The 25860-nt window shown below is 43.4% G+C and overlaps 2 protein-coding genes across 2 annotated transcripts; one reads left to right on the top strand and one right to left on the bottom strand.

The window, feature by feature from the left end:
• The first annotated feature begins 1497 nt into the window (after positions 1–1497).
• LOC311147368 (protein RCC2 homolog) lies at positions 1498–16521 on the top strand. Its single transcript, XM_084184059.1, has 11 exons — positions 1498–1599; positions 9831–10276; positions 10418–10511; positions 10771–10914; positions 12657–12877; positions 12995–13109; positions 13298–13464; positions 13997–14177; positions 15002–15180; positions 15747–15824; positions 15929–16521. The coding sequence occupies exons 2-11, from the start codon at positions 9851–9853 to the stop codon at positions 16031–16033; spliced, it is 1710 nt and encodes a 569-aa protein (XP_084040185.1). The 5' UTR covers positions 1498–1599; positions 9831–9850; the 3' UTR covers positions 16034–16521.
• A 2120-nt stretch (positions 16522–18641) lies between these two features.
• On the bottom strand, positions 18642–25056 carry LOC311147391 (large ribosomal subunit protein eL22). Its single transcript, XM_084184088.1, has 4 exons — positions 24990–25056; positions 24300–24413; positions 23513–23637; positions 18642–18832 (listed from the first exon to the last, which is right to left on the bottom strand). The coding sequence occupies exons 1-4, from the start codon at positions 24999–25001 to the stop codon at positions 18688–18690; spliced, it is 396 nt and encodes a 131-aa protein (XP_084040214.1). The 5' UTR covers positions 25002–25056; the 3' UTR covers positions 18642–18687.
• Positions 25057–25860: the final 804 nt, after the last annotated feature.

The following is a 25860-nucleotide window of genomic DNA, read 5'->3' as shown; positions in this document are numbered from 1 at the left end:
TTACTGCCTGTTAAAGGGGCAATCCTTAGTTGCTACATACATTTTTGGACTTATAAATGAATTATATGTACCCACTACCATTGATTCTTCAAGAATATAACGTATAAATGCCTCATGATAGAGTAATAGTGTTATTATATGGTGCAATCCACTAGTGAGTGAGTTACTTTTGTGCCATTATTATCAAGCAAATTCTTAGTATTGCAAACAAAAATTATGATATTGAAAGCAAAACGAAATATTGCAAGGAAATCATTTTGAAATGTGAAAACAAATGAATGGATGCAAAAAATAAAGTTTTCAGTGAAAATAAAATTATGATAACGCGATGAAATAAAACGCCTCCCTCTTTCCTGCAATTTTCCCTATGTTTGGTTATGTTAACATGGCCTTTGCTTTCGCTGCCTTTCTTTCCAGTTGCACATTTTGGCACATTCATTCCAGCAACACAGCACCCTGTATCCTACTGCTGGTTTGCTAAGCAGGGTAGGTCCTGTTGCTCCCTGGATGGGAGACCAGATGTAGCTGGAATTTACATGTGAAGGAGGGCTGTAGATGTCCTCTGTATGGTCCACTCTCACACAACAGGGTTAGCCCTGAGCTCCTGGCTCTAACCACACAAAGGCTGTCACTAGCTGCTGCTCCCACACTAGGATCAGTGCATTAACAGGCACAGCCCTACACTACTGAGGCACAAATACTCGCAACACCCCACCAGCCAATCAGGAGCATAGGTTCAGCATTTCCACCAATCACAGCTTTGTGTGAATCCTGGGACCTCTTTCTGAAAACATGGGCTTGGCTGCGATAAGGAGGAGAGCATTGCCAGAGGCAAGACTGGCACCTACAGGCCTATACTAAGTAACGCTGGCAAAATGTATCAACTCATTGTACTATTGAAGTCACTTTAAGATTTCCCACTGTTCAATGGTAAATTACTTGATGATACCCACTGATTCTTGAAAAATAATTTAATGAGTTTTAGCTTTATGAGATTAGTGCAACTCACCTTACCCTATCATACAAATCTAAGGTTGTTTTGACCCATTTTTTGTTTACATGATTTACAATGTATAGCTCCAAATATGTTTCAAACGATCATGTCAGTCTCATTGACCTTCAGTCATTCTGAATTTCAGAGTGGTTACCTAAGCCCCATCCCTAAGCATAGTAGCTTATCAAACAAAGTGGCAGGGTCAGGCTGTTGAAATTAACACTTTCAAAGTATGTATTCACTGACATTTAGCAATGAGCTCTAGTCAAATACTTCCCCTATCATCTGTGGCTCTAACCTAAATAATCTAGAATTTGCATTTATCTAAAAAAAACAATGGCCACTCTTGGATGGTATGCACATCCCCGTCACAAGAGGGCGACATGATACTTTGGTAGCTTCATGGGTTGTATTTTTTTTTTACATTTTCCAAGTCCCATGTGTTTCTATTTTGTAGTATTAGCCGGACCGCTATGTCACGTCTCCGCACATATTTACATTTTAACAAAAAAGACAGACGACAAAGGGGGAGGGCTCATAGCGATAAAAACAGACCATCAATCAAAAGACCTATAGGCCAGACATCCACAGCAAACGAATCCCAGGTAAACATTGAAACATATATGTTAGAACTTTTATCACACGCTGTAACGTTAATATACATAAGGGAAAGTTGTACGTATTTTACGAGTTATGGCTTTTTGCATTATCCGACTGTAGTTAATTATAAACATAGGCAGTACCCACGTGGTTTATTCGAGCCGGAGACTGCAGATTCTTTTGTTTAAAAAATCCATAAAAAAACTAGGAGGACGGACAGGCACGAGAGAATCAGGAAATCCCTCTGCGGACGTGTTAATTAGTCACCGAATTAGAAGAAAGATCGTATGAAGACTGGTTCCTGTAGAGTTCAATGAGCTGGTTACACAGGAATCTGAACAGATTCGGAGTAATGGGTGTGCATTTGTAACAACGAACAGCAAACACAGTTTTTCTATCAAGATATAATTTCGAGTCGGTGTTAGGTTTTTGTATTGACGAAATGTGATTGAGCAACATTGGGCTGTGACTGGAGAAGAGATGGATGGAAAGGTAGGCGGGTTAGGAGTTGAGGAAGACGGGGTGGAGTGGAGTGGCAAAGGGTGGCGGTAGAGTAGTAAAGGTTAAGAAGAAGAGGAAGCCTGAGGAGCCTTTGCAGGTCTTGTCAGAGGAGAGTAGTGATGAGGGAGGTTCGGTTCGCAGTTGTACTGAGGGAAGTGGAGTTCAAGGTGTTGGTGAAATTTAAGGACCAGATTCAGATTGTGTAATAGTCACATGTACAGGTTGCAGGTGTGATTGCAGGGTACTGTGAAAATATTAGGCTTCGAGCTCCAACATGCAGGACTAGTGAAATAAAATAATGAAAATGGTAATAAAAACAATAGAAATAGCACTATATACATAATAACAACGGTGGCAGTGATGAATACATACATTTCCATTGGGGTGGAGGCAGAGTAAAGACTGTTGAGGGGGTGGGGTGGAATGACCATAGGGGGAGCAGCAGCATGATCATTGAGTGAAATAAAAACAAAAAAGTAATAATATACATATTAACAACTGCAACAGTGATGAATGTCATTGGGGTGGGGGGGCAGAGTAAAGTCCGTTGAGGGGAGTAGCAGGTAGCTGACTAGTGGTGGCTATTCAGCAGCCTGATGGTCTGAGGGTAGAAACTATTGGCCAGTCTTTCAGTTTTTGCCATGATGCTCCTGTTCTACCCACGTCTGAGTGATTGAAGCGGGGAGAACAGGGCATGGCTGGGGTCCCTGATTATCTTTTTTTTTTTTTTGTATCTTATCTTCTTGGTCTTCCTACGACACCTGGTGTTGTAGGTGTCCTGTAGGGCAGGGAGTGTGCACCCAATGGTGCGTTCGGCTGCACGTATCACCCTCTGACGAGCCTTGCGGTCCGCCGCTGTGGAGTTGCAGTACCAGGCTATGATGCAGCCCGACAGTATGCTCACGATGGTGCTCCTGTAGAACCCTGTGAGGGCCCTCAGTGACAGGCAGAATTTCTTCAGTATCCTGAGGTTGAAGAGTCTCTGTCGTGCCTTCTTCACCACGGTGTCCGTGTGGTTAGACCATTTCAGCTTCTCTGAGATGTTTACGCAGAGGAATTTGAAATTATTGACCGTCTCCACGGCGGCCTACGTTGATGAGGTGGAGTTACGGCGGTGAGTCAGATCGCATTGACTAGGGATTTGGAGGGTAAAGTAGGAGAGGTCGTGTCTGCTGAAGTTCTTCGTGATTGAAGTTTGGTGGTGGTGTGTTTAAATGCTAAACCGTATGAGAAGGCACTCAAACTCAAGCAGGTATGTAAACGTGTGGTTGATGGTAGCATGCCGGATCAAACTGGACGGCAGTGGGTGAAGGGGGTTATTACAGGAGTTCCAGAAATTAACATGAAAGAAATAAAGGACCACTTGAAGGGAGGCTCTCTTATTGAGGCAAAGCGCCTTCAAATGGCACGAGATGGGAAGAAGGTGGATAGCTTGTCAGTGCTACTAAACTTTGAGGATCTGGTACTGCCAGAAAAAGTTATGACAGGGTATATGAGTTACTGTGTGCGAGCATACTTTCTGAAACCATTGCGTTGCTATAACTGTCAAAGGTTTGGGCATGTGGCGGCGGTGTGTAAAGGCAAAAGGAGATGTGCGAAGTGTGGAGGAGAACATACATATGGGGAACGTGGAGACGGGGTCCAGTTAAAGTGCTGTAACTGTGGGGGTGTGGCGTATGGGGGTTGTAAAGTGATGAAAAGACAGGTGTACGTGCAGAAGGTGAGGAGTGAGTGGAAAATCTGGTAAGCAGAAACAGTGAAGGTGGTAGTTCATGCAGAAACAATCGGGGCACCTAGAAGAACAGGTATTCCAGGGCAGATCGGGATGCAGGTGGGGCGTGATGTAGGGAGCAGAATGGGGGAGAACACAAGAATGGTAGTAGACAAAAGTATGTGGACACCCTTCAAATTAGTGGGTATGGCTATTTCAGCCACACCAGTTGCTGACAGGTGTATGAAATCGAGCACACAGCCATACAATCTCCATAGACAAACATTGGCAGTAGAATGGCACATACTGAAAAGCTCAGTAACGTTCAACGTGGCACCGTCATAGGATGCCACCTTTCCAACAAGTCAGTTCGTCAAATTTCTTCCCTGCTAGAGCTCCCACGGTCAACTGTAAGTGCTGTTATTATGAAGTGGAAACGTCTAGAAGCAACAATGGCTCAGCCGCAAAGTGGTAGGCCACACAAGCTCACAGAACGGGACTGCCGAGTGCTGAAGCACGTAGCATGTAAAAATTGTCTGTCCTCGGTTGCAACTCTCACAACCGAGTTCCAAACTGCCTCTGGAAGCAAGGTCAGCACAAGAACTGTTCGTCGGGAGCTTCATAAAATGGGTTTCCATGTCCGGGCAGCCGCACACAAGCCTAAGATCATAATGCGCAATGCCAAGCGTCAGCTGGAGTGGTGTAAAGCTCGCCACCTTTGGACTCTGGAGCAGTGGAAACGCGTTCTCTTGCAGCATCTGGCAGTCCGACGGACTAATCTGGGTTTGACGGATGCCAGGAGAACGCGACCTGCCAGAATGCATAGTGCCAACTGAAAGATTAGTGGAGGTGGAATAATGGTCTGGGGCTGTTTTTCATGGTTCGGGCTAGGCCCCTTAGTTCCAGTGAAGTGAAATCTTAACGCTACAGCATACAATGACATTCTAGACGATTCTGTGCTTCCAACTTTGTGGCAACAGTTTGGGGAAGGCCCTTTCCTGTTTCAGCATGACAATGCCCCCGTGCACAAAATGAGGTCCATGCAGAAATGGTTTGTCGAGATCGGTGTGGAAGAACTTGACTGGCCTGCACAGAGCCCTATCCTCAACTCCATCGAACACCTTTGGAATGAATTGGAACGCCGACTGTGAGCCAGGCCTAATCGCCCAACATCAGTGCCACTAAAGCTCTTGTGGCTGAATGGAAGCAAGTCCCAGCAGCAATGTTCCAACATCTAGTGGAAAGCCTTCCCAGAAGAGTGGAGGCTGTTATAGCAGCAAAGGGGGGACCAACTCCATATTAATGCCCATGATTTTGGAATGAGATGTTTGACGAGCAGGTGTCCACATACTTTTGACCATGTACTGTATCTTGGGCTCAAAGGACTGACATGGGAAAATGTACAGGATGACCTTCATAAGATTGAGAATAAGTCCTGACAGGAATCATGTGTTGGTTAATTTTCATAATGGTGTTAATCCTTCAATGGAATGCCAGAAGTTTGATGGCTAATGGGCAAAAGTTCAAACAATTTCTTGAGGAGTTACCAGCCAAACCTGATGTGATGTGTCTCCAGGGAACATGGCTTTAACCTACTCTAGATTTTGTATTACAAGGTTATAGTGCAGTCCATAGAGCTAGGGTGGCAGGGGGAGGAGGAGAGTGTGCTACCTTTATAAAGCGGGGGATCCCATATAGGTGTGTGGGAGAGGGAGTTGAACAGGAGTATGTAGTGGTAGAGGTGTGGTTGGGAGGGGGGAATATGGTAATAGTGAACTTTTACAACCCGTGTAAGAGACTAGAGTTGATGGCCCTTGGGAATGTAGAAGGTCAAGATAGGAGACGGGTAATGTGGTGTGGGGATTTTAATGCTCATAGTACGCTCTGGGGAGGGTTATGAACTGATGTAAATGGACAAGTGTTGGAGGAACTACTGGATGGGAAAGGCCTTGTGAGTCTTAATGACGGCCGGGGAATCAGGATTGATCCAGTAACTGGAAATGAATCTGCTCTGGATCTTACTTTGATCTCAAGTTCAATGGCAGGCAGATGTAATTGGGAGGTTTTGGAGGAATCTACAGGGGATAGTGATCACTATCCAATCATGTGTACTGTAGGATTGAGGGTGGAAGATTCAGTAGGAAATGGATTGAGGAGATGGATATTTGGGAAAGCAGAATGGGGTCAGTTTTAGGAGTTGAGTGAACAAGAGCTGTCTCAGGTTGATCTCAGTTCAGATGTAAAACAGTGAATGAGTAAGAGGAGCAATAGTAGTGGCCACAAGGCAGGTGATTCCTATGGGTACAGGGGGGAGAGTAACGTAGTTCCCTGGTGGACTGAAGAGTGTAGAGAAGCAGTGAAGTGTAGGAACAGCGCTTTCAGAATGTTGAAAAGGTCATAATTACCATCACCTGATTCAGTATAAACAAGCACAAGCAGTAGTAAGGAGGATTATTAGGACAGCTAAGAGGGAGTATTGGCGCTGGTTCTGTGGAACCATAGGCAGGACCACTCCTATGGGAGAGGTATGGGGGATGATTAAGAGGATGAGTGGGGTCAGACGAGATTGGGATAATAATAATAATATGCCATTTAGCAGACGCTTTTATCCAAAGCGACTTACAGTCATGCGTGCATACATTTTTTTTGTTTTTTGTAATGGGTGGTCCCGGGGATCGAACCCACTACCTTGGCGTTACAAGCACCGTGCTCTACCAGCTGAGCTACAGAGGACCACCTCCCTGTGCTGAAAAGTGGGGAGATTGTTGCAGTGAGAGATATGGAGAAGGCAGAGATGTTAGCCCAGGCATTTGTGAAGGTGCACAGCTCAAATAATCTGACAGAAGAGGGGCAGCGTCGGAGAGAGAGGGTCAGAGAAGAACATCCGGGGGTCCTGGATCAAAGAGAGATGGTGGGGGATACATTGAATGCCCCTTTTATGATGGCTGAGATGAAGAGAGCATTAGCTAAAGCTGGGGTAACATCTCCTGGTAAGGATGAGATGTGTTACATCATGATGGCTCTTTTCAGTGACCGCAATGGGGAAAGTATTGGGCCTTTACAATAAAGTGTGGCAGGAAGGGGAACTGCCTGGAAGTTGTAAGCAGGCGGTGTGGTGCCAATATGGAAACCAGGGAAAGACCCTTCTAGTCCTTTAAGCTATAGGTCGATAGCGTTGACATCTTATGTATTTAAACTTATGGAAATTATGAAAATGGAAAGGCTGACTTACTTTCTGGAGAGTAGAGGACTAATGTCACCAGATCAAAGTGGGTTCAGGAAAGGCAGGGGAACGATGGATCCTGTACTGTGTCTTGAGTCAGTCATACAGAAGACACAGGCAAATAAGGAGGTGGTGGTAGCCGTTTTCTTAGATGTAGAGAAGGCTTATGATATGATGTGGAAGGAAGGCCTACTCATCAAGCTGGATAACATGGGGGTTGGAGGAAGGGTTTTTAACTGGATAAAGGATTTTCTTTTTGGGCAATCAATACAAGTGAGGGTGGGGAGCTCTGTCAGAAAGCAGAAAGCTATGAGGTAGATAATGGTACCCTCCGGGAAGTGTCATTAGTCCTTTGTTGTTCTCTATTATGATTGACGATGTATTCTCCCAGGTGAGACCTTATTTATTTTATTTTTTACATTTTAGTAATTTTTTGCAGACGCTCTTATCCAGAGCGACTTACAGTTAGTGAGTGCATACATGTTTTTGTAGTTTAAAAAATATATATACTGGCCCCCCGTGGGAATCGAACCCACAACCCTGGCGTTGCAAGCGCCATGCTCTACCAACTGAGCTACATGGCTCCCTTATATTGGGAGGTGGGGCTTCAAGTTTTCAGTTGAGAAAACACATACTGTGTTTTTTTCTAGAAGGAAGGTTGGGGAGTAAATATACTTGAAGTTGTATGGAAGGAATCTGGAGAGGGTGGGAGGGTTTAGGTTCCTGGGGGTCTGGTTTGACATTCAAATGATATGGGCAGAGCATATTAACAGAGTACTTGTCAAAGGAAATAAAATATTTAATGTGATGCGTTGCTTGTCAGGAATGGAGTGGGGAGGCAGATAGAATGGTGTCGAAAATGCTATATATAGCGCTGTTAAGGTCCTCACTGGATTATGGAAGTATAGCATATGGATCAGCAGCTCCGACATCTTTAAAAAAGCTAGATGTAATCCAGGCCCAAACCCTAAGAATATGTTGTGGAGCACTCAGGACCTCCCCGGTGGCAGTGATGTAGGTAGAGTTGGGAGAGATGTCGTTAAAGTTAAGAAGACAACAGCTAGCCATTACCTATTGGGTAAATCTACAAAGACATATGGTTACACATCCTACAAAAAAGATGCTCCTAGAGTGCTGGGAACATGAACACAATCTTAATACAAGCTTTGGGTGGATAGGCAATGACATGGCGAGAGAGATGGGGTTGTTTGGGAGGGAGTTTAGCCCCTCTGTGGTTCTTCCTGCTATCCCACCTTGGTTTCCCCCTCAGCCAGTGATAGGTCTAGGGTTGCTTGAGAGGGTAAGATATGTTGAGGAAGGGTAGATTCAGTTGTAAGTGAACATTTAAGAACACAACTATGCTTTCTTAAGTATATTCACAGATGGATCTAAGGACCCTAAAACAGGGAGGACAGGTGCAGCTTTTAGTGTTCCTGAGTTTAAGGTGGCAGTGACAAAAAGAGTAACGGATAGTTTATCTGTTTACACAATGGAGTTGTTGGCCATACTATTGGCTGCAGAGTGGGTGGAGGAGTAGTCGTCTGCTCTGACTCCTGTGCAGCACTGATGAGCTTAAATTCATTTGTGTCTCAGAGCAGACAGGATGTATTGTATGAGGTTTTGCAGTGTTTGTATAGGGTGAAACAGGTTGGGGGTATTTGTTATGTTCCTCTGGGTACCAGCTCATGTGGGAGTAGAGGGGAATGAGGAGGTAGGTGGATATTATCACGAAGCAGGCTCTTAAACATCCTAATGTTGAGATGGAATAGTCAATTAGTAAAGCAGAAGCCAAGTGGTTAAAAACAAATGGCAAGAGTTGTGGAACAGGGAGAGAAAGGGAAGACACCTGTATAAGATCCATGAAAAGGTGGGGGCAGGGAGGTCCTCAGGCCGAGAGAGAAGGGAGGAAAGTGTAATCACAAGGCTGAGACTGGGACACACAAGGCTAAATAGTACATTGAAATTGGTGGGGAAACATCCGACTAGGAGGTGTGATCAATGTCAGGAGGAGATGGAGACTGGAACATGTTCTATTTCAGTGCCAGAAATATGGGAGGGAAAGGGAGCGATTGTTATTAGATTTGAGGAGTAATGGGGTTGAAGAGCCAGGATTAAGTGAACTGCTGGGGAAATCTTCAGGGGATGTAGTATTTCCCTATGTATTTAGTTTCCTTAGGTAGACGAGAATATTGGGTAGGATTTAGACTTTCACTGTCTCTGGTCCACAGTCCAGTTGGTGGCGGTAATGCACCTTAACATTGGTTGCCAACCGCCATATAAAATCCACAGAAGAAAAAGAAGAACAAAATCTGAAGCGAAGAGGTTTAGCAACGTTTTCATCTCACCTTTTAGTTGGGGAAAGATAACGTTTTTCATTGGTGTATTAGCTAGCTAACGTTACCCAAGATTTGTGTCTTTGTTTAGAAATCGATAACGTACACTAGCTGGCCTTAGTTAGTAGCTGGTAGTAAAAACCGTGCATTTTGTGGCTATTTTCGTATTTTCCCGAACTTTAATAGTTAACTTAGTTGTCGGCTAGGTAGTAGCCACTGATTATGCTTGCTCGAAGACAAAGAAATGCGGACAAGACTGAGTGCTATAATTCATTACTAGCTAATGACATTACTAGCGCGAGTCGCTATGGTTAATCATGGCTAGGATAGGTGGCTTTCAAAGTTTTGTGTACTTTGACCAGATCATTGCAAATTGCGTTGTCAGCAGTTCAGCGAGATGAGTTTGGTTTCGGTTGTATTGATATCACAATTCATGTCTGTTTTGTTTTCGCCCCGACTTTTCTCCAGTGACAAACATTGGCAGTAGAATGGTCCGTACTAAAGAGCTCAGTGACTTTCAACGTGGCACCGTCATAGGATGCCACCTTTCCAACAAGTCAGTTCGTCAAATTTCTGCCCTGCTAGAGCTGCCCCGGTCAACTGTAAGTGCTGTTATTGTGAAGTGGAAACGTCTAGGAGCAACAACGGCACAGCCGCGAAGTGGTAGGCCACACAAGCTCACAGAACGGGACCGCCGAGTGCTGAAGCGTGTAGCGCGAACAAATCGTCCATCCTCGGTTGCAACACTCACTACCGAGTTCCAAACAGCCTCTGGAAGCAAGGTCAGCACAAGAACTGTTCGTCGGGAGCTTCATGAAATGGGTTTCCATGGCCGAGCAGCTGCACACAAGCCTAAGATCACCAAGTCAGGCCTTCAACCAGTCACTGTCGCTGACGATATCAAGGAAAAAATTGTAAGTCCACCTGACCTGCATGAGGTTAAGTCTAACATTGTTCAGATAAAATGGGGGGGGGGGGGGGGGTTATTAGTGCTTATGAAGTGCTAGAACAAAACATTAAGTGAAACGCTGATTGCTGTATTGTCATTTCTGTAGAAACTTGACTTACCTAAAGTCAAAGGTCAACTGCTCATTTTCGGAGCCACCAACTGGGATCTCATCGGAAGGAAAGAGGTGCCAAAAGCACAAGGTATAACCCTGCCCAGTCCTGTACTGAAAACATTACTGCATGCAATACTCCACTCAGTTTTCCCTCAATAGCACTTGTGCTACCAACTTTGAAAGTAGATTTTCCTGTCTATTTCTAATTGCAATCTTTAAGTAATCCTCCTAATTGACTGCAGTATTGAAGTGTTCCTGTTTCTTATCAAATCAAACTTTAATGTGCATTAAAATTGCAATAGACTTTAAATTAAAATGGTGGTGTGTGTGTGTGTGTGGTCTCTCAGCGGCCTTCAGGAACCTAGGCCAGAACCTGTGGGGTCCTCACCGTTATGGCAGCCTGAGTGACGTGCAGGTCAGCAGTGTGGTGTCTGGGCCCTGTGCTGCCCACAGCCTCCTCATCACCACCGAGGGCAAGCTCTGGAGCTGGGGTAGGAATGCTATACCGTAATAGCTCATAGTTTATACTTACAGTGCCTTCGGAAAGTATTCATACCCCTCAACCTTTTCCACATTTTATTACGTTACAGCCTTATTCTAAAATGGATTAAATATATAAAAAATCTACACACAATACCCCATAATGACAAAGCGAAAACAGGTTTTTAGAAATGTTTGCAAATGTATTACAAATAAAAAACAGATACCTTATTTAAATAAATATTCAGACCCTTTGCTATGAGACTCGAAATTGAGCTCAGGTGCATCCTGTTTCCATTGATCATCCTTGAGATGTTTCTACAACTTGATTAGAGTCCACCTGTGGTAAATTCAATTGATTGGTCATGATTTGGAAAGGCACTCACCTGTCTATATAAGGTCCCACAGTTGACAGTGCATGTCAGAGCAAAAACCAAGCGATGAGGTCGAAGGAATTGTCCGTAGAGCTCCGAGACAGGATTGTGTCAAGACACAGATCTGGGGAAGTGTACCAACAAATTTCTGCAGCATTGAAGGTCCCCAAGAACACAGTGGCCTCCATCATTCTTTAATGGAAGAAGTTTGGAACCACCAAGACTCTTCCTAGAGCTGGCTGCCTGGCCAAACTGAGCAATCAGGGGAGAAGGGTCTTGGTCAGGGAGGTGACCAAGAACCCGATGGTCACTCTGACAGAGTACTAGAGTTCCTCTGTGGAGATGGGAGAACCTTCTAGAAGGACAACCATCTCTGCAGCACTCCACCAATCAGGCCTTTATGCTAGAGTGGCCAGACAGAAGCCACTCCTCAGTAAAAGGTACATGACAGCTCGCTTGGAGTTGGCCAAAAGGCATCTAAAGACTCTCAGACCATGAGAAACAAGATTCTCTGGTCTGATGAAACCAAGATTGAACTCTTTGGACTGAATGCCAAGCGTCACGTCTGGAGGAAACCAGGCACCATCCCGACGGTGAAGCATGGTGGTGGCAGCATCATGCTGTGGGGATGTTTTTCAGCGGAAAGGACTGGGAGACTAGTCAGGATCGAGGCAAAGATGAACGGAGCAAAGTGCAGAGAGATCCTTGATGAAAACCTGCTCCAGAGCGTTCAGGACCTCAGACTGGGGTGAAGGTTCACCTTCCAACAGGACAACGACCCTAAGCACACAGCCAAGACAATGCAAGAGTGGCTTCGGGACAAGTCTCTGAATGTCCTTGAGTGGCCCAGCCAGAGCCCGGACTTGAACCCGATCAAACATCTCTGGAGAGATTTGAAAATAGCTGTGCAGCGACGCTCCCCATCCAACCTGATAGAGCTTGAGAGGATCTGCAGAGAAGAATGGGAGAAACTCCCCAAATACAGGTGTGCCAAGCTTGTAGCGTCATACCCAAGAAGACTCAAGTCTGTAATCGCTGCCAAAGGTGCTTCAACAAAGCACTGAGTAAAGGGTCTGAATATTTATGTAAATGTGATATTTCCATATTTTTTTAAATATAAATTAGCACAATTTTCTAAAAAACAGTTTTTGCTTTGTCATTATGGGGTATTGTGTGTAGATTGAGGGGGGGGAAAACAATTTAATCAATTTTAGAATAAAGCTATAACCTAACAAAATGTGGAAAAAGTCAAGGGGTCTGAATATTTTCTAAAGGCACTGTTTTATTATATATATATATATATATCATAGATGTAATCGTTCTAGCTGGTTTGAGTCCAGGAGAAAGGGTCAATATTGACTTCTTTCTGCCTCTATCAGGTCGAAATGAAAAGGGTCAGCTGGGTCACGGGGACACCAAGCGCCTAGAGGCCCCAAAGTTGATTGAGGCCCTTGCAGACGAAGTGGTGGTGGCTGCAGCCTGTGGACGCAACCACACCCTGGCATTGACAGAGGGTGGCACCGCCTACTCGTTTGGAGAGAACAAACTGGGCCAGCTGGGCCAGGGCAACCAAACTGATGCAGGCCTCAGTCCAGCCCCGGTAAGCAACATCAACCTCCCTATTCATCTGCTTCATTATTGTTGCTGCTTTATTATAGGTTTAATATGGCCACATGGTGAGCCTGTGCTTATCAAAGCTTCTCCTTGCCCCTCTCAGATCCAGTACGATGGGCAGCCCTTGGTCAAGGTGGCGTGTGGGGCAGAGTTCAGTATGGTGGTGGACTGCAAAGGGAACCTCTACTCGTTCGGCTGCCCAGAGTATGGCCAGCTAGGTATGTCCTCAACTAACGAGCAGGACTGGACAGATTTCAACTTTTTTTTAAAGTTTCACCGAAGTTTCTCTTTAAAGACGAAAGTTTCTCCAATGACACATTTAAAGAATCACAATGACCCCTTCAAAGATCATTCTAGATCAAACACTGGCGTAGGACTTATTTTTACCTTGTGTTTTGGGTCACAGGACACAACTCTGACGGCAAGTTCATTGCCCGCGCCCAGCGCATCGAGTTTGACTGTGAGACCGTTGCACGCCGCGTGGCCATCTTCATCGAGAAGAGTAAGGACGGCCAGGTGACACCTGTACCTAACGTGGTGGTCCGCGACGTCGCCTGCGGAGGCAATCACACGGTGAGGAGAGAAGACCAGAACCCATATTCAGTCTTGGAGAAAGAATGCTGATCTAGGACCAGTTTGGCCTTTTAGATCATAATGAATAAGATTACATGTACATGAGGGACCTGATTCTAGATCAGCACTCCTACTCTGAGACGCTTTATGAATACAGGCTCTGATCCCTGTTGTCACAAATACAGACATTTGCATTTTAGAAACAGAAATCGAACAATGATATTATATTAGTGATGTCCCCCCCCTTTGCATAATTGCTGAATGAAGAGCATTTGAGTAATGTAAGACACTCTTATCCAGAGCAACCTACAGCGTTCCCTTCATGTTTGACTAATGAACTTGCAGATGGAGACGCTAAAAGGGAGCTGATAACATTTGGTACCAGCCTGTGTTTAAAGGGATAGTCCACTCAAAGTATGAGTTTTTACTTGCATTGGCTGTAGTTGATTCGCAAAGACAGGTATATATATTTTTCTCTCACTTTTGTTTTGTTAGCGTGAGGTATGTAAACTGTGTGTGTGTGTGTGTCCAGCTGATATTGGACTCCCAGAAGCGGGTGTTTTCCTGGGGCTTTGGTGGTTATGGACGGCTGGGTCACACGGAGCCGAAGGACGAGATGGTGCCCAGACTGGTGAAGCTCTTTGACTTCCCCGGGCGCGGGGCATCCCAAATCTACACTGGCTATCAGTGCTCCTTTGCTGTAAATGAGATGGGTATGGGACACAATGCTTAACCCCTTGGAATGTCGCACTGATGAGTAAATCTCTTTAGAATTTATTTTATTATCAATTTAATACCACTATAAACCAAGAATACTACCGTTACTTCCCCAAGTCTGTGTTGTGCTACCTGATATACACTGAGTGTACAAAACATTGCTCTTTCCATGACAGACTGACCAGGTGAAAGCTGTGATCTCTAATTGGGGTCACCTGTTAAATCCACTTCAATCAGTGTAGATGAAGGGGAGGAGACTGGTTAAAGAAGGATTTTTAAGCCTTGAGACAATTGAGACATGGATTGTGTATGTGTGCCATTCAGAGGGTGAATGGGCAAGACAAATGATTGAAGTGCCTTTGAACGGGGTATGGTAGTAGGTGCCAGGCGCACCGGTTTGAGTGTGTCAAGAACGGCAGTGCTGCTGGGTTTTTCACGCTCAACAGTTTCCCATGTGTATCAAGAATGGTCCACCACCCAAAGGACATCCAGACAACTTGACACTACTGTGGGAAACATTGGAGTCAACATAGGCCAGCAGCCCTGTGTAACGCTTTCGACACATTGTAGAGTCCATTCCCCGACGAACTGAGGCTGTTCTGAGGGCAAACGGGGGGTGCAAGTCAATATTAGGAAGGTGTTCTTAATGTATTGTACACTGAATGTATATTGTAGTGATTTCAAGGGGTATCCCAAATGGGATTTGAACCTAGCATCTGTCAGTCTAACACTGTAGCCATTACGCTAAGAGTTGGACACTTTTGCCAAGGACACTGGTGTTTTTAATAAGGAAGCTACAATATTAACATTTTGTGTGCAGGAGGGCTGTTTTTCTGGGGTGTCACCAATACTTCGCGGGAGTCTACCATGTACCCCAAGGCAGTGCAGGACCTGTGTGGCTGGAAGGTCCGCAGTCTGGCATGCGGGAAAAGCAGTACCGTTATCGCTGCAGACGACAGCACCATCAGCTGGGGACCCTCACCCACCTTTGGCGAGCTGGCAAGTTTTTAATCATAATTAATTGGTGTATGTATAAAGGCCATTTCTCACACCCAAAGTGCTATACAATTATACATTGAAATAAAAAATCCCAGACATTTTCCATATGCACAAAAATCTTATTTCTCACAAATTGTGCACAAATTGACAGGTGTGGCATATCAAGAAGCTGAATAATTAATTATGATCATTATACAGCTGCACCTTGTGCTGGGGACAATGAAAGGCCACTTCAAAATGTGCAGTTTATAGTTACACAACACCATCCTACAGATGTCTCAAGTTTTGAGGGAGGGTGCAATAGGCATGCTGACTGCAGGAATGTCCACCAGAGCTGTTGCTCTGCCCAGTCATGTGAAATCCATAGATTAAAGTCTAATTTATTTATTTCAATTGACTGATTTCCTTATGAACTGTAACTCTGTAAAATCTTTGAAATTGTTGGATGTTGCATTTCATATCTGTGTTCAGTATATAAATGTACTTGTTTGCTCAAAAGACTGCTGAATTTGTGCACCTGTTCTGGCTTCTCAACCCATTATGACATGGGTTTGTGTTTGTTACAGGGATACGGAGACAACAAGGCCAAGTCCTCCACTACTGCTCAGGAGGTGAAGACCCTGGATGGAGTTTACGCTGAACAGGTGTGGAGCAGCAACTTATAATGAAAACAGTTTTCTGTAGATGGGAACTGCATTTAGGTGCATGTTCACTCTTTGGGCCAAAACACTGTGGTGTTTGCTTGCAGGTGGTAATGGGATACGCACACTCCCTGGTCATCGCCAGACAGGATACTCCACAGGAACAAGAGACGCTCAAGAAGCTGCCAGAGTACAACCCACGCACGCTCTGATGGGGCACCATCCAGCCACCTTACCGTTTGTTTTTCCCCAGAGACAACAGATTCTCTCCAGAAGCACCTGCCCTTTAGGTCATGATGGATGGCTGGGGAGGATGGGCTCTCATGAATATGTATGCATACACTTTGGAAAAACAAGTCAGTTCTTTTTTATGTTTGTTCCCAATTTTGTTTGACTTTGTTCATGAAGTCCATGGCAGTATTACTGTTTGTCAGGTCAATCTGTGTGCATTGTCAGAACACAATCAGGATCTGAGACATTGTGCCAAGTTGATGCTCTCCGGCCATTGACTTCTGTTACATTCCTTGGTTTGTCTCTACACTTGTATGATTAAATGTTGCTGTTGAGGATGCGCAACTGTCCCTCAAAGGCCAGTGTCTGCTTGTTGTCATTCCTGCCCTTTTTCCCAGTGACTCCTTTTAGCCTGGGAAACCAGTTGTGGGCACTGCAGTCTTGGCAATAAAAACCAGCATGAATGCGATTTTGCAAGTACTTGAGTTGTGTGCCTCTGTTAGTGCAAATGGTCAACACGGTGTGGTTATCCAGTTTTAAATAAATACCTTTTTCTAAATTTGTTTTGGTGTCTGGGTCAGAAGGCCCACGTTTTAAAATGTCAATCTTGTAAATGGTAATAAAGGTTGATTTTGTTCTGACTTTGACCCCTACCTCCACTGCTTCAAGGGGGGTTAAATGCTATTGTTAGTCAGTAAATCTTATCACTGCTGTCGACAGCCTGGTTTTGACCACTGTTGTATTTACGTAGCAGTTAGTATGTGTACATTTGCTGACCAATCATCCACCGTGTTTTGCACGAGCTAGGAGTAGATGACTGGGATCGTACAGATGGGCAAGTTTCTTGTACGTACCGATGATGTACTCCATGGGTTGATTTCGGGCCACACTTCTAGCACCAATCTGATTCAACTCATGCTGACAAGCAAATTTCCCCATTTACCAATGAGCATATCACACCTTACACATGTTCTGAGTTGCCAAATACTTGAGATTCATGATTTACAGATGGTTATGCTGGATTAAAATTCTGGTAGGTTGACTTTTGTCTGCATTTTGGGAGTTATGGCTAGCTTAATCTACAGTGCCTTCAGAAAGTATTCACCTGTTGACTTCTTCCACATTTCGGTTGTTTCAGCCTGAATTTAAAATCTATTAAATTTTTTTGTACAAATTAAATGAAAAGCTGAAAAGTCTTCATTAAATAAGTATTCAACCCCTTTTATGGCAATCCTAAATAAGTTCAGGAGTAAAAATGTGTATAATATGATTCTTTAATGACTGCCTCATCTCTGTACCCCACACATACAATTATCTGTAAGGTCCCTCAGTCGAGCAGTGAATTTCAAACACGGATTCAACCACAAAGACCAGGGAGGTTTTCCAATGCCTCGCAAGGGGCACTTATTGGTAGATGGATAAAAAAAAAAGCAGACATTGAATATCACTTTGCATGGTGTATCAATACAGCTGCCGGAGCAGAGGAAGGAAACCGCTCAGATTTCACCATGAGGCCAATGGTGATTTTTAAAACAGTTTAATGGCTGTGATAGAAATCTGAGGATGGATCAACATTGTTACCCCACAATACTAACCTAGTTGACAGAGAAAAGGAAGCCTGTACAGAATAAAAAATATTCCAAAACATGCATCCTGTTTGCAACAAGGCACTAGATACAGCAAAACATTTTAAATGTTTGTGGCAAATCCAATACAACACATTATCGAGTACCACTCTCCATATTTTCAAGCATAGTGGTGGCTGCATCATGTTATGGGTATGCTTGTAGTCATTAAGTACTGGTGAGTTTTTCAAGAGAAAAAAAATAAACGTAATGGAGCTAAGCACAGGCAAAATCCTAGAGGAAAACCTGGTTCAGAGTGCTTTCCACCAGAAGCTGGGAGTTGAATTCCCCTTTCAGCAGGCCACTAGCCTAAAACAAGGCTAAATCTACACTGGAGTAATTTACCAAGAAAACTGAATGTGGCCGAGTTACAGTTCGGACTTAAATCTGCTTGAAAATCAATGGCAAGACCTAAAAATGGTTGTCTAGCAATGATCAACAACTAATTTGTCAGAGCTTGAAGAATTTTAAGGATAATGCGCAAATGTCACAATCCAGGTGTGGAAAGCTCTTAGACTTTTAGCCAGAAAGACTTCTACAAAGTATTGACTCAGGGGTCTGAATACTTACGTAAATGAGCTATCTCTGTATTTATTTTTCAATACATTTACAAAAATGTCTGAAAACATGTTTTCACTTTCTCCTTATGGGGTAATGTGTATATGGGTGAGAAAAAGTACATTTAATCCATTTTGAATTCGGGCTGTAACAAAATGTGGAATAAATCCAGGGGTATGAATACTTTCTGAAGGCACTGTACTGCATCGTCACAACCATTTTGAGTGATCGTCACCCACAGATAGGGTGTATTCAGTAGTGCACACCGCAGCAAAACGTTTTGCAATGAAAATGAGTTTCTTGTTGGACAAATTCAGCTAGGTCCCTCCCTGTTTTAGACCATTTGCTTCCTAGTGAATACACCCGTTCCATGTCTCGTCACCATAGAGAAAAAAGAAAACGGGAGTACTCTTTAAGAATTTATTGAATGTACAAAATCCAGAAGACGAGGTTTAATCCTCATCCTCTTCCTCCTCCTCATCCTGGTTGATCTGGAAGTAGCGTAGCTCGTAGCTCTCCTTGGTGTTGGCCACAACACGCAGCCAGTCGCGAAGGTTGTTCTTCTTCAAGTACTTCTTGGTCAGATATTTCAGATATCTGCAGAAAGGAGACAGACGACATTCAGATGTGAGAGGTTGGGCTTTTTCCCCCAATGCAATACACATACAAACTTAGTAAAGCTAATTATATATATATATACAGTGAGGGAAAAAAGTATTTGATCCCCTGCTGATTTTGTACGTTGGCCCACTGACAAAGAAATGATCAGTCTATCATTTTAATGGTAGGTTTATTTGAACATTGAGAGACAGAATAACAACAAAACAATCCAGAAAAACACATGTCAAAAATGTTATAAATTGATTTGCATTTTAATGAGGGAAATAAGTATTTGACCCCTCTGCAAAACATGACTTAGTACTTGGTGGCAAAATCATTGTTGGCAATCACAGAGGTCAGACGTTTCTTGTAGTTGGCCAGCAGGTTTGCACACATCTCAGGAGGGATTTTGTCCCACTCCTCTTTGCAGATCTTCTCCAAGTCATTAAGGTTGAGGCTGACGTTTGGCAACTCGAACCTTCAGCTCCCTCCACAGATTTATGGGATTAAGGTCTGGAGACTGGCTAGGCCACTCCAGGACCTTAATGTGCTTCTTCTTGAGCCACTCCTTTGTTGCCTTGGCCGTGTGTTTTGGGTCATTGTCATGCTGGAATACCCATCAACGACCCATTTTCAATGCCCTGGCTGAGGGAAGGAGGTTCTCACCCAAGATTTGACGGTACATGGCCCCGTCCATCATCCCTTTGATGCGGTGAAGTTGTCCTGTCCCCTTAGCAGAAAGACGCCCCCAAAGCATAATGTTTCCACCTCCATGTTTGACAGTGTGAATGGTGTTCTTGGGGTCATAGGCAGCATTCCTTCTCCTCCAAACACGGCGAGTTGAGTTGATGCCAAAGAGCTCGATTTTGGTCTCATCTGACCACAACACTTTCACCCAGTTCTCCTCTGAATCATTCAGATGTTCATTGGCAAACTTCAGACGGCCCTGTATATGTGCTTTCTTGAGCAGGGGGACCTTGCGGGCACTGCAAGATTTCAGTCCTTCACGGCGTAGTGTGTTACCAATAGTTTTCTTGGTGACTATGGTCCCAGCTGCCTTGAGATCATTGACAAGATCCTCCCGTGTAGTTCTGGGCTGATTCCTCACCATTCCCATGATCATTGCAACTCCACGAGGTGAGATCTTGCATGGAGCCCCAGGCCGAGGGAGATTGACAGTTATTTTGTGTTTCTTCCATTTGTGAATAATCGCACCTACTGTTGTCACCTTCTCACCAAGCTGCTTGACGATGGTCTTTTAGCCCATTCCAGCCTTGTGTAGGTCTAAAATCTTGTCCTTGACATCCTTGAAGAGCTCTTTGGTCTAGGCCATGGTGGAGAGTTTGGAATCTGATTGATTGATTGCTTCTGTGGACAGGTGTCTTTTATACAGGTAACAAACTGAGATTAGGAGCACTCCCTTTAAGAGTGCGCTCCTAATCTCAGCTCGTTACCTGTATAAAAGACACCTGGGAGCCAAAATTATTTCTGATTGAGAGGGGGTCAAATACTTATTTCCCTCATTAAAATGAAAATCAATTTATAACATTTTTGACAAGCGTTTTTCTGGATTTTGTTGTTGTTATTCTGTCTCTCACTGTTCAAATAAACCTACCATTAAAATTATAGACTGATAATTTCTTTGTCAGTGGGCAAACGTACAAAATCAGCAGGGGATCAAATACTTTTTTCCCCTCACTGTATATATTACATACATACACACACACACCTCAGCCCAACTAAATGAATCACAAAAACCCAGCTCAGGTTGAAGAATGATAATTTAGCACAGTCACATGCGGTAGAGTCCTGCATCGGATTGGATATCCGCGTTTGACCTGCAAAAAAAAAAAAATCTGCTGGCCGGTGGAATAAAAACAGTATTTCAACCCGTGGGTTGGCTCACGGTTCCGAACAATTATTGCGGGTTGGAAACTTTTTTAAATCAAGATAATCTTTTTTTTTACAAACCCAGGAGCTTGTTGTGTTGCGAATTCCATTCTGTGAGCGGTGAGGCAGAGATATAGACTACCAGCAATGCCCATAGTGGATCAGGGAACTGTCCATTATTTGTGTGATAACAAAACTTATATGTTTCATCCCCCCATTTAAGAATATGTTGCCAAGTGTACTTTCCCTGGCTAGCGTAGCTCACGCAAAAATGGCTAACGTAGGCCTAACCGGAAGAAATTAAAAGAAAGGTTATGAAATACACCATCTTGGAAACAGGTGCTGCGTGAGTTAAATACCCGGTTTGGAAGGATTTTGGAGTCATTGTGGAGAAGAACAACAACCCGGTAGATGGCAACACAGCATGCAAAAAGTGCAAGCAGGTATTTGTTTACGATAGGCTAATATAGTTTATGATCAGTTAATTATAATGTTAAATCAGGCTTTCGTTCATTTAGACCATACGCATGCCATATCAAGTTTAAACCGGTGCGGCTGGTAAATGTTTGAGTATAGCCTACTAAAATGCATTTCTGCAGCCTATAATCGATTCTGGGAATTGTTTAAGTTCAATTAAACTATTTGATTATCTAAACAATATTGAATGTAAAGCTTTGTCAGCTATAGTCTTTAATTAGGTAAGAAGGCTAATTAGAAGGCCCTTTTTCCCCCAGAGTAATTTCAGTTGTCAATGTGCCGCATTTCATTGTGAAAATAAAATTGTGTCGTTCATGGCATAGTTTCCTTTTATCCAAATGTTGAACAGACATGCAGACCAATTCATGCAGGGAGGGGAATAGCAGCCTCGGCTACTATAAAATGTATAAAATAACTTGATGTTTTTCGGCGGGTCACGGATCGGCCCTCAGAACAATTCTATTCAGTTGGGTTGGGTTGCGTTGAAAAATCTGTCCTGATGTCGGGTATTGGGTGGGGCTCGGAATTGACGTGGGGTGGGTGCGGCTCCAAACAACTGACCCGTGCAGGTTAGGGGAGTCACCGGCAGGGGTGGCTAAACTGGACAAGGAAGTCTGAGGGAAAACTCTTTCACTGAGTATACAAAACATTAAGAACACCTATATTCATGACAGACTGATCAGAGGAAAGCTATGATCCCTTATTGATGTCACTTGTTAAAACCACTACAAGGGGAGGAAACAAGATGAAGGGGAGGAAACAAGTTCAAGAAGGATTTTTAAGCCTGGAGACAAAAAACTCAATATTATGAAGGTGTTCCTAATGTTTGGTATACTCAGTGTATATTTAATGCACATGTTGTTACTGGTGCATATCAGATGCAGCAGATAAACAACCCCCGTATGTTATGCCTTAAGTGGAGTTATTAATTGTTGAATTCTACATAGCCAAAAGTCAATATTGGCATCTACCTAGACAAAGATTACAGATATATTTGTATTTATTATGGAACCCCATTAGCTGCTGCCAAGGCAGCAGCTACTCTTCCTGGGATCCAGCAAAATTAAGGCAGTTATACAATTGTAAAAACATTACAATACATTCACAACACACCAAGTGTGTGCCCTCGGGCCCCTACTCCACTACCACATATCTACAACACAAAATCCATGTGTACGTGTGTGTGTATGCATTTGTCTGTGCCTATGTTTGTATTGCTTCACAGTCTCCGCTGTTCCATAAGTGTATTTGTATCTGTTTTTTTAAATCTAATTTTACTGCTTGCATCAGTTACTTGATGTGGAATAGAGTTCCATGTAGTCATGGCTCTATGTAGTACTATGCGCCTCCCATAGTCTGTTCTGGACTTGGGGACTGGGAAGAGACCTCTGGCATGTCTTGTGGGGTATGCATGGGTGTCCGAGCTGTGTGCCAGTAGTTCAAACAGACAGCTCGGTGCATTCAACATGTCAATACCTCTCACAAATACAAGTAGTGATGAAGTCAATCTCTCCTCCACTTTGAGCAAGGAGAGATTGACATGCATATTATTAATGTTAGCTCTGTGTACATCCAAGGGCCAGCCATGCTGCCCTGTTCTGAGCCAATTGCAATTTTCCCAAGTCCCTCTTTGTGGCACCTGACCACACGACTGAACAGTAGTCCAGGTGCGACAAAACTAGGGCCTGTAGGACCTGCCTTGTTGATAGTGCTGTTAAGAAGGTAGAGCCGCGCTTTATTATGGACAGACTTCTCCCCATCTTAGCTAATGTTGTATCAATATGTTTTGCCCATGACAGTTTACAATCCAGGGTTATTCCAAGCAGTTTAGTCACCTCAACTTGCTCAATTTCCACATTATTTATTACAAGATTTAGTTGAGGTTTAGTGAATTTGTCCCAAATACAATGCTTTTAGTTTTTGAAATATTTAGGACTAACTTATTCCTTGCCACCCATTCTGAAACAAACTGCAGCACTTTGTTAAGCGTTGCAGTCATTTCAGTCGCTGTAGTAGCTGACGTGTATAGTGCTGAGTCATCCGCATATAGGCTATAATAACAAGGGACCTCATTTATCCATTGTAAGCAGTGCGAAAGTGTAAGTAATTCATTAATATTAGCAATTATTTGGTGATGATGTAAGCATTTAGGAACGTTTTTGTAGGTTAAACATGAAAACAAAACTTTTTGGGTGAAAAATACATTTGATAAATCGCGTGTTTAAAAAAAAAAAAGAATGAATATGCAAATTCTGTTTGCATTGCAATATTCATTACTCCAGTGCTGAGATGCCAGTGCAGTTACCGTACCTTTTGGAGAAGGGGACCTCAGAGGACACTGTGATCTTGCTCTTGCTCCTCTCAATAGACACCACACCACCTCCCAGGTTGCCAGCTTTCCCGTTCACCTTGATGCGCTCCTGAAGGAACTGCTCCTATAACCATTAAGACATACTGTGTAAGCATATACTTCTAATTTCCCCAAAACAAAAGATTTACAGCTGCCCAATATGACTAGTGTAGTGCAGGGTTTCCCAAAGTCTGTCCTGGGGCCCTCCCTGGGTGCACATTTTGTTTTTTGCCCTAGCACTACAGCTGAACCAACTCATCACCAAGCTTTGATGATTTGAATCAGCTGTATAGTGCTAGAGCAAAAAACAAAACGCGCACCCGGGAGGGGCCCCAAGGACCCAGTTTGGGAAACCCTGTTGTAGTGGAAATGAAACTAGCCCATTGGGTGTAGTACATCGGAGAATTCACACCTTCCTCTCTAAAGTTGTGTAGGTTGCTAGCTAGTTTGAACCCTGCTTGGGATGTCACAGAATACACACTGTACATTAGCATAGTAATATTCTGTTCAACATGTCGATCCCATGGACTGTAAATCCTTAGATCTGTATATGAATTTGAGAGTGTTTACATTTCGCAAGCACCATCTGTCCCTCAGCTTTATACTCAACCAAGTGACAGGGGTGCCACTGCCAGGCTGAAACACAATTCAGGATTGTGGCTAAAGAGGATTCAAATAAGAAGTGTTTGTGCAACTTTTAAAAACGTAAACATTTTCACTGCAACCAGGCACAGGTATAAAACTTACAAAGTTGGCAGCATCCATGATGCCATCTTCAACAGGGTGGGTGCAGTCCAGAGTGAACTTCAGGACCTGCTTCTTCTTCTTGCCACCCTTGGAGCCTTTGTTGCTCTGTTTCTTCTGCAAATCAGATTAATAGCCAATTAAAATGAGACCGTTCACCAACGCTTCTCCGATTAGCTACCTGTCTAGGTAATTAGCTAGCTAGCGCTCTAAAAGGCTATCCTGCTAGTTCTAGTAGTCAAGTCAGGCAAGTTAGCTAACTGTCTAGAATCTAACTAGCTAGATTTCTACTTCACAACCATATGCGCTACAATCGCTCTCTGACATCAACTAAATTAGCGATCTGTCTAACGTTAGTTAATCCCCAATTCAGAGGAAGCTTTAGTCAGTTAGTTAACCAAACCTATATTTGTATCACTTAACTATTAACTACTGCTGACTACAAAATGAACAAGCAAATGTTAAGCTAGTTTTTGTAGCTAGCTACAACGTGGTGGATCTAGGCTAGCGAAATTAGCAGGCCTCGTGAATAACAAAACCCAATGCAGTGCCTTGTTTAGCAGTATTAACAGACATAAACCCACCCCCGAGTATGCCACGATTTATAGGAAAATGACACACATTAAAGTACAGTCATTTGAAGTGTTAAAAATGGATGTATTCGGACAATTCTTCACACGCGATTGTACCCACCACAGGAGCCATGGCGAAGAATTTAGCAGAAAGGAAGAACTAGGTTTGCGCGTGCGTTTCATTTCGGCCTATTAAATCAATCACTGATCGGGTCGATACAATCACTGCATCAGAGTTCGATTACTATTGTTTTCAACATAAACAAAAATATTTTATTGAAATCCCATACATTCTGAAGGATTAATTAGTACAATAGAAACAATACATCCTTCTACAAATTGTAATAAATAAAAAAACATCACAAACAAACACTGGATAAGAGCATCTGCTAAATGACTAAAATGTAAATGTAAAAACAACAAAAAACATGTATTGTACAGGCTTTTACATTCAAATACATTTGAAAAGTAGCTATACAATTAGCTACACACCACGGTGATACAGTATGTGAATGCTTCCATACAGCTGTTACATTTTAGCTTGTCTATGAACGTCCTGTCCAGTTGCAGGTGGCACTCCAAAAACCAGAGAATATTCAGAGAAATATTAAATCCACTTTTTGCAGTTCTCGTCATTTTTGCTGCCAAACATCTTGCATTTACCAACATCTTTGCAGGAACTACTAATTTCTATGCCACGCGGCCGCGGTCAAGTTGTAGAAGTCAGAAGGAGCGACCAAAACAAAGATCTACACACATGCAAGATCTACACACATGCAAGAGGCATTTCTCACTCTATACAAAAAGTGGATTTAATATTTTCTGAATATTCTCTGGTTTTTGGAGTTCCATCTGCAACTGGACACATAAGTTTATAAGAGACGCGTTTCATCCGAATCAAGAAGAAAGACCGTATTGGCAAGAAAAGGTTAGTTGAAAAAATTGCTGCAGGGGCTTTCCACTAGCTACGGCGTAAATCATAGTCCACAGAC

Source organism: Coregonus lavaretus (assembly GCF_964263955.1).
Source record: "Coregonus lavaretus genome assembly, chromosome: 20".
Classification (NCBI taxonomy): Eukaryota; Metazoa; Chordata; class Actinopteri; order Salmoniformes; family Salmonidae; genus Coregonus; species Coregonus lavaretus.
Note: the sequence above shows the minus strand (reverse complement) of the source record. Positions and strands in the feature narration are given on the sequence as shown.

What these genes read in the sequence shown, in the direction of transcription:
- LOC311147391 (XM_084184088.1), bottom strand. An exon ending in TCATGGATGCTGCCAACTTT is followed by an intron (nt 23,638 to 24,299) that starts GTAAGTTTTATA and finishes TAATGGTTATAG; the next exon opens with GAGCAGTTCCTTCAGGAGCG. An exon ending in GAGGTCCCCTTCTCCAAAAG is followed by an intron (nt 18,833 to 23,512) that starts GTACGGTAACTG and finishes TCCTTTCTGCAG; the next exon opens with ATATCTGAAATATCTGACCA.
- LOC311147368 (XM_084184059.1), top strand. Translation starts at nt 9,851, where the DNA reads ATGGTCCGTACTAAAGAGCTCAGTGACTTTCAACGTGGCACCGTCATA. An exon ending in AGAGGTGCCAAAAGCACAAG is followed by an intron (nt 10,512 to 10,770) that starts GTATAACCCTGC and finishes GTGGTCTCTCAG; the next exon opens with CGGCCTTCAGGAACCTAGGC. An exon ending in CAGGCCTCAGTCCAGCCCCG is followed by an intron (nt 12,878 to 12,994) that starts GTAAGCAACATC and finishes TGCCCCTCTCAG; the next exon opens with ATCCAGTACGATGGGCAGCC.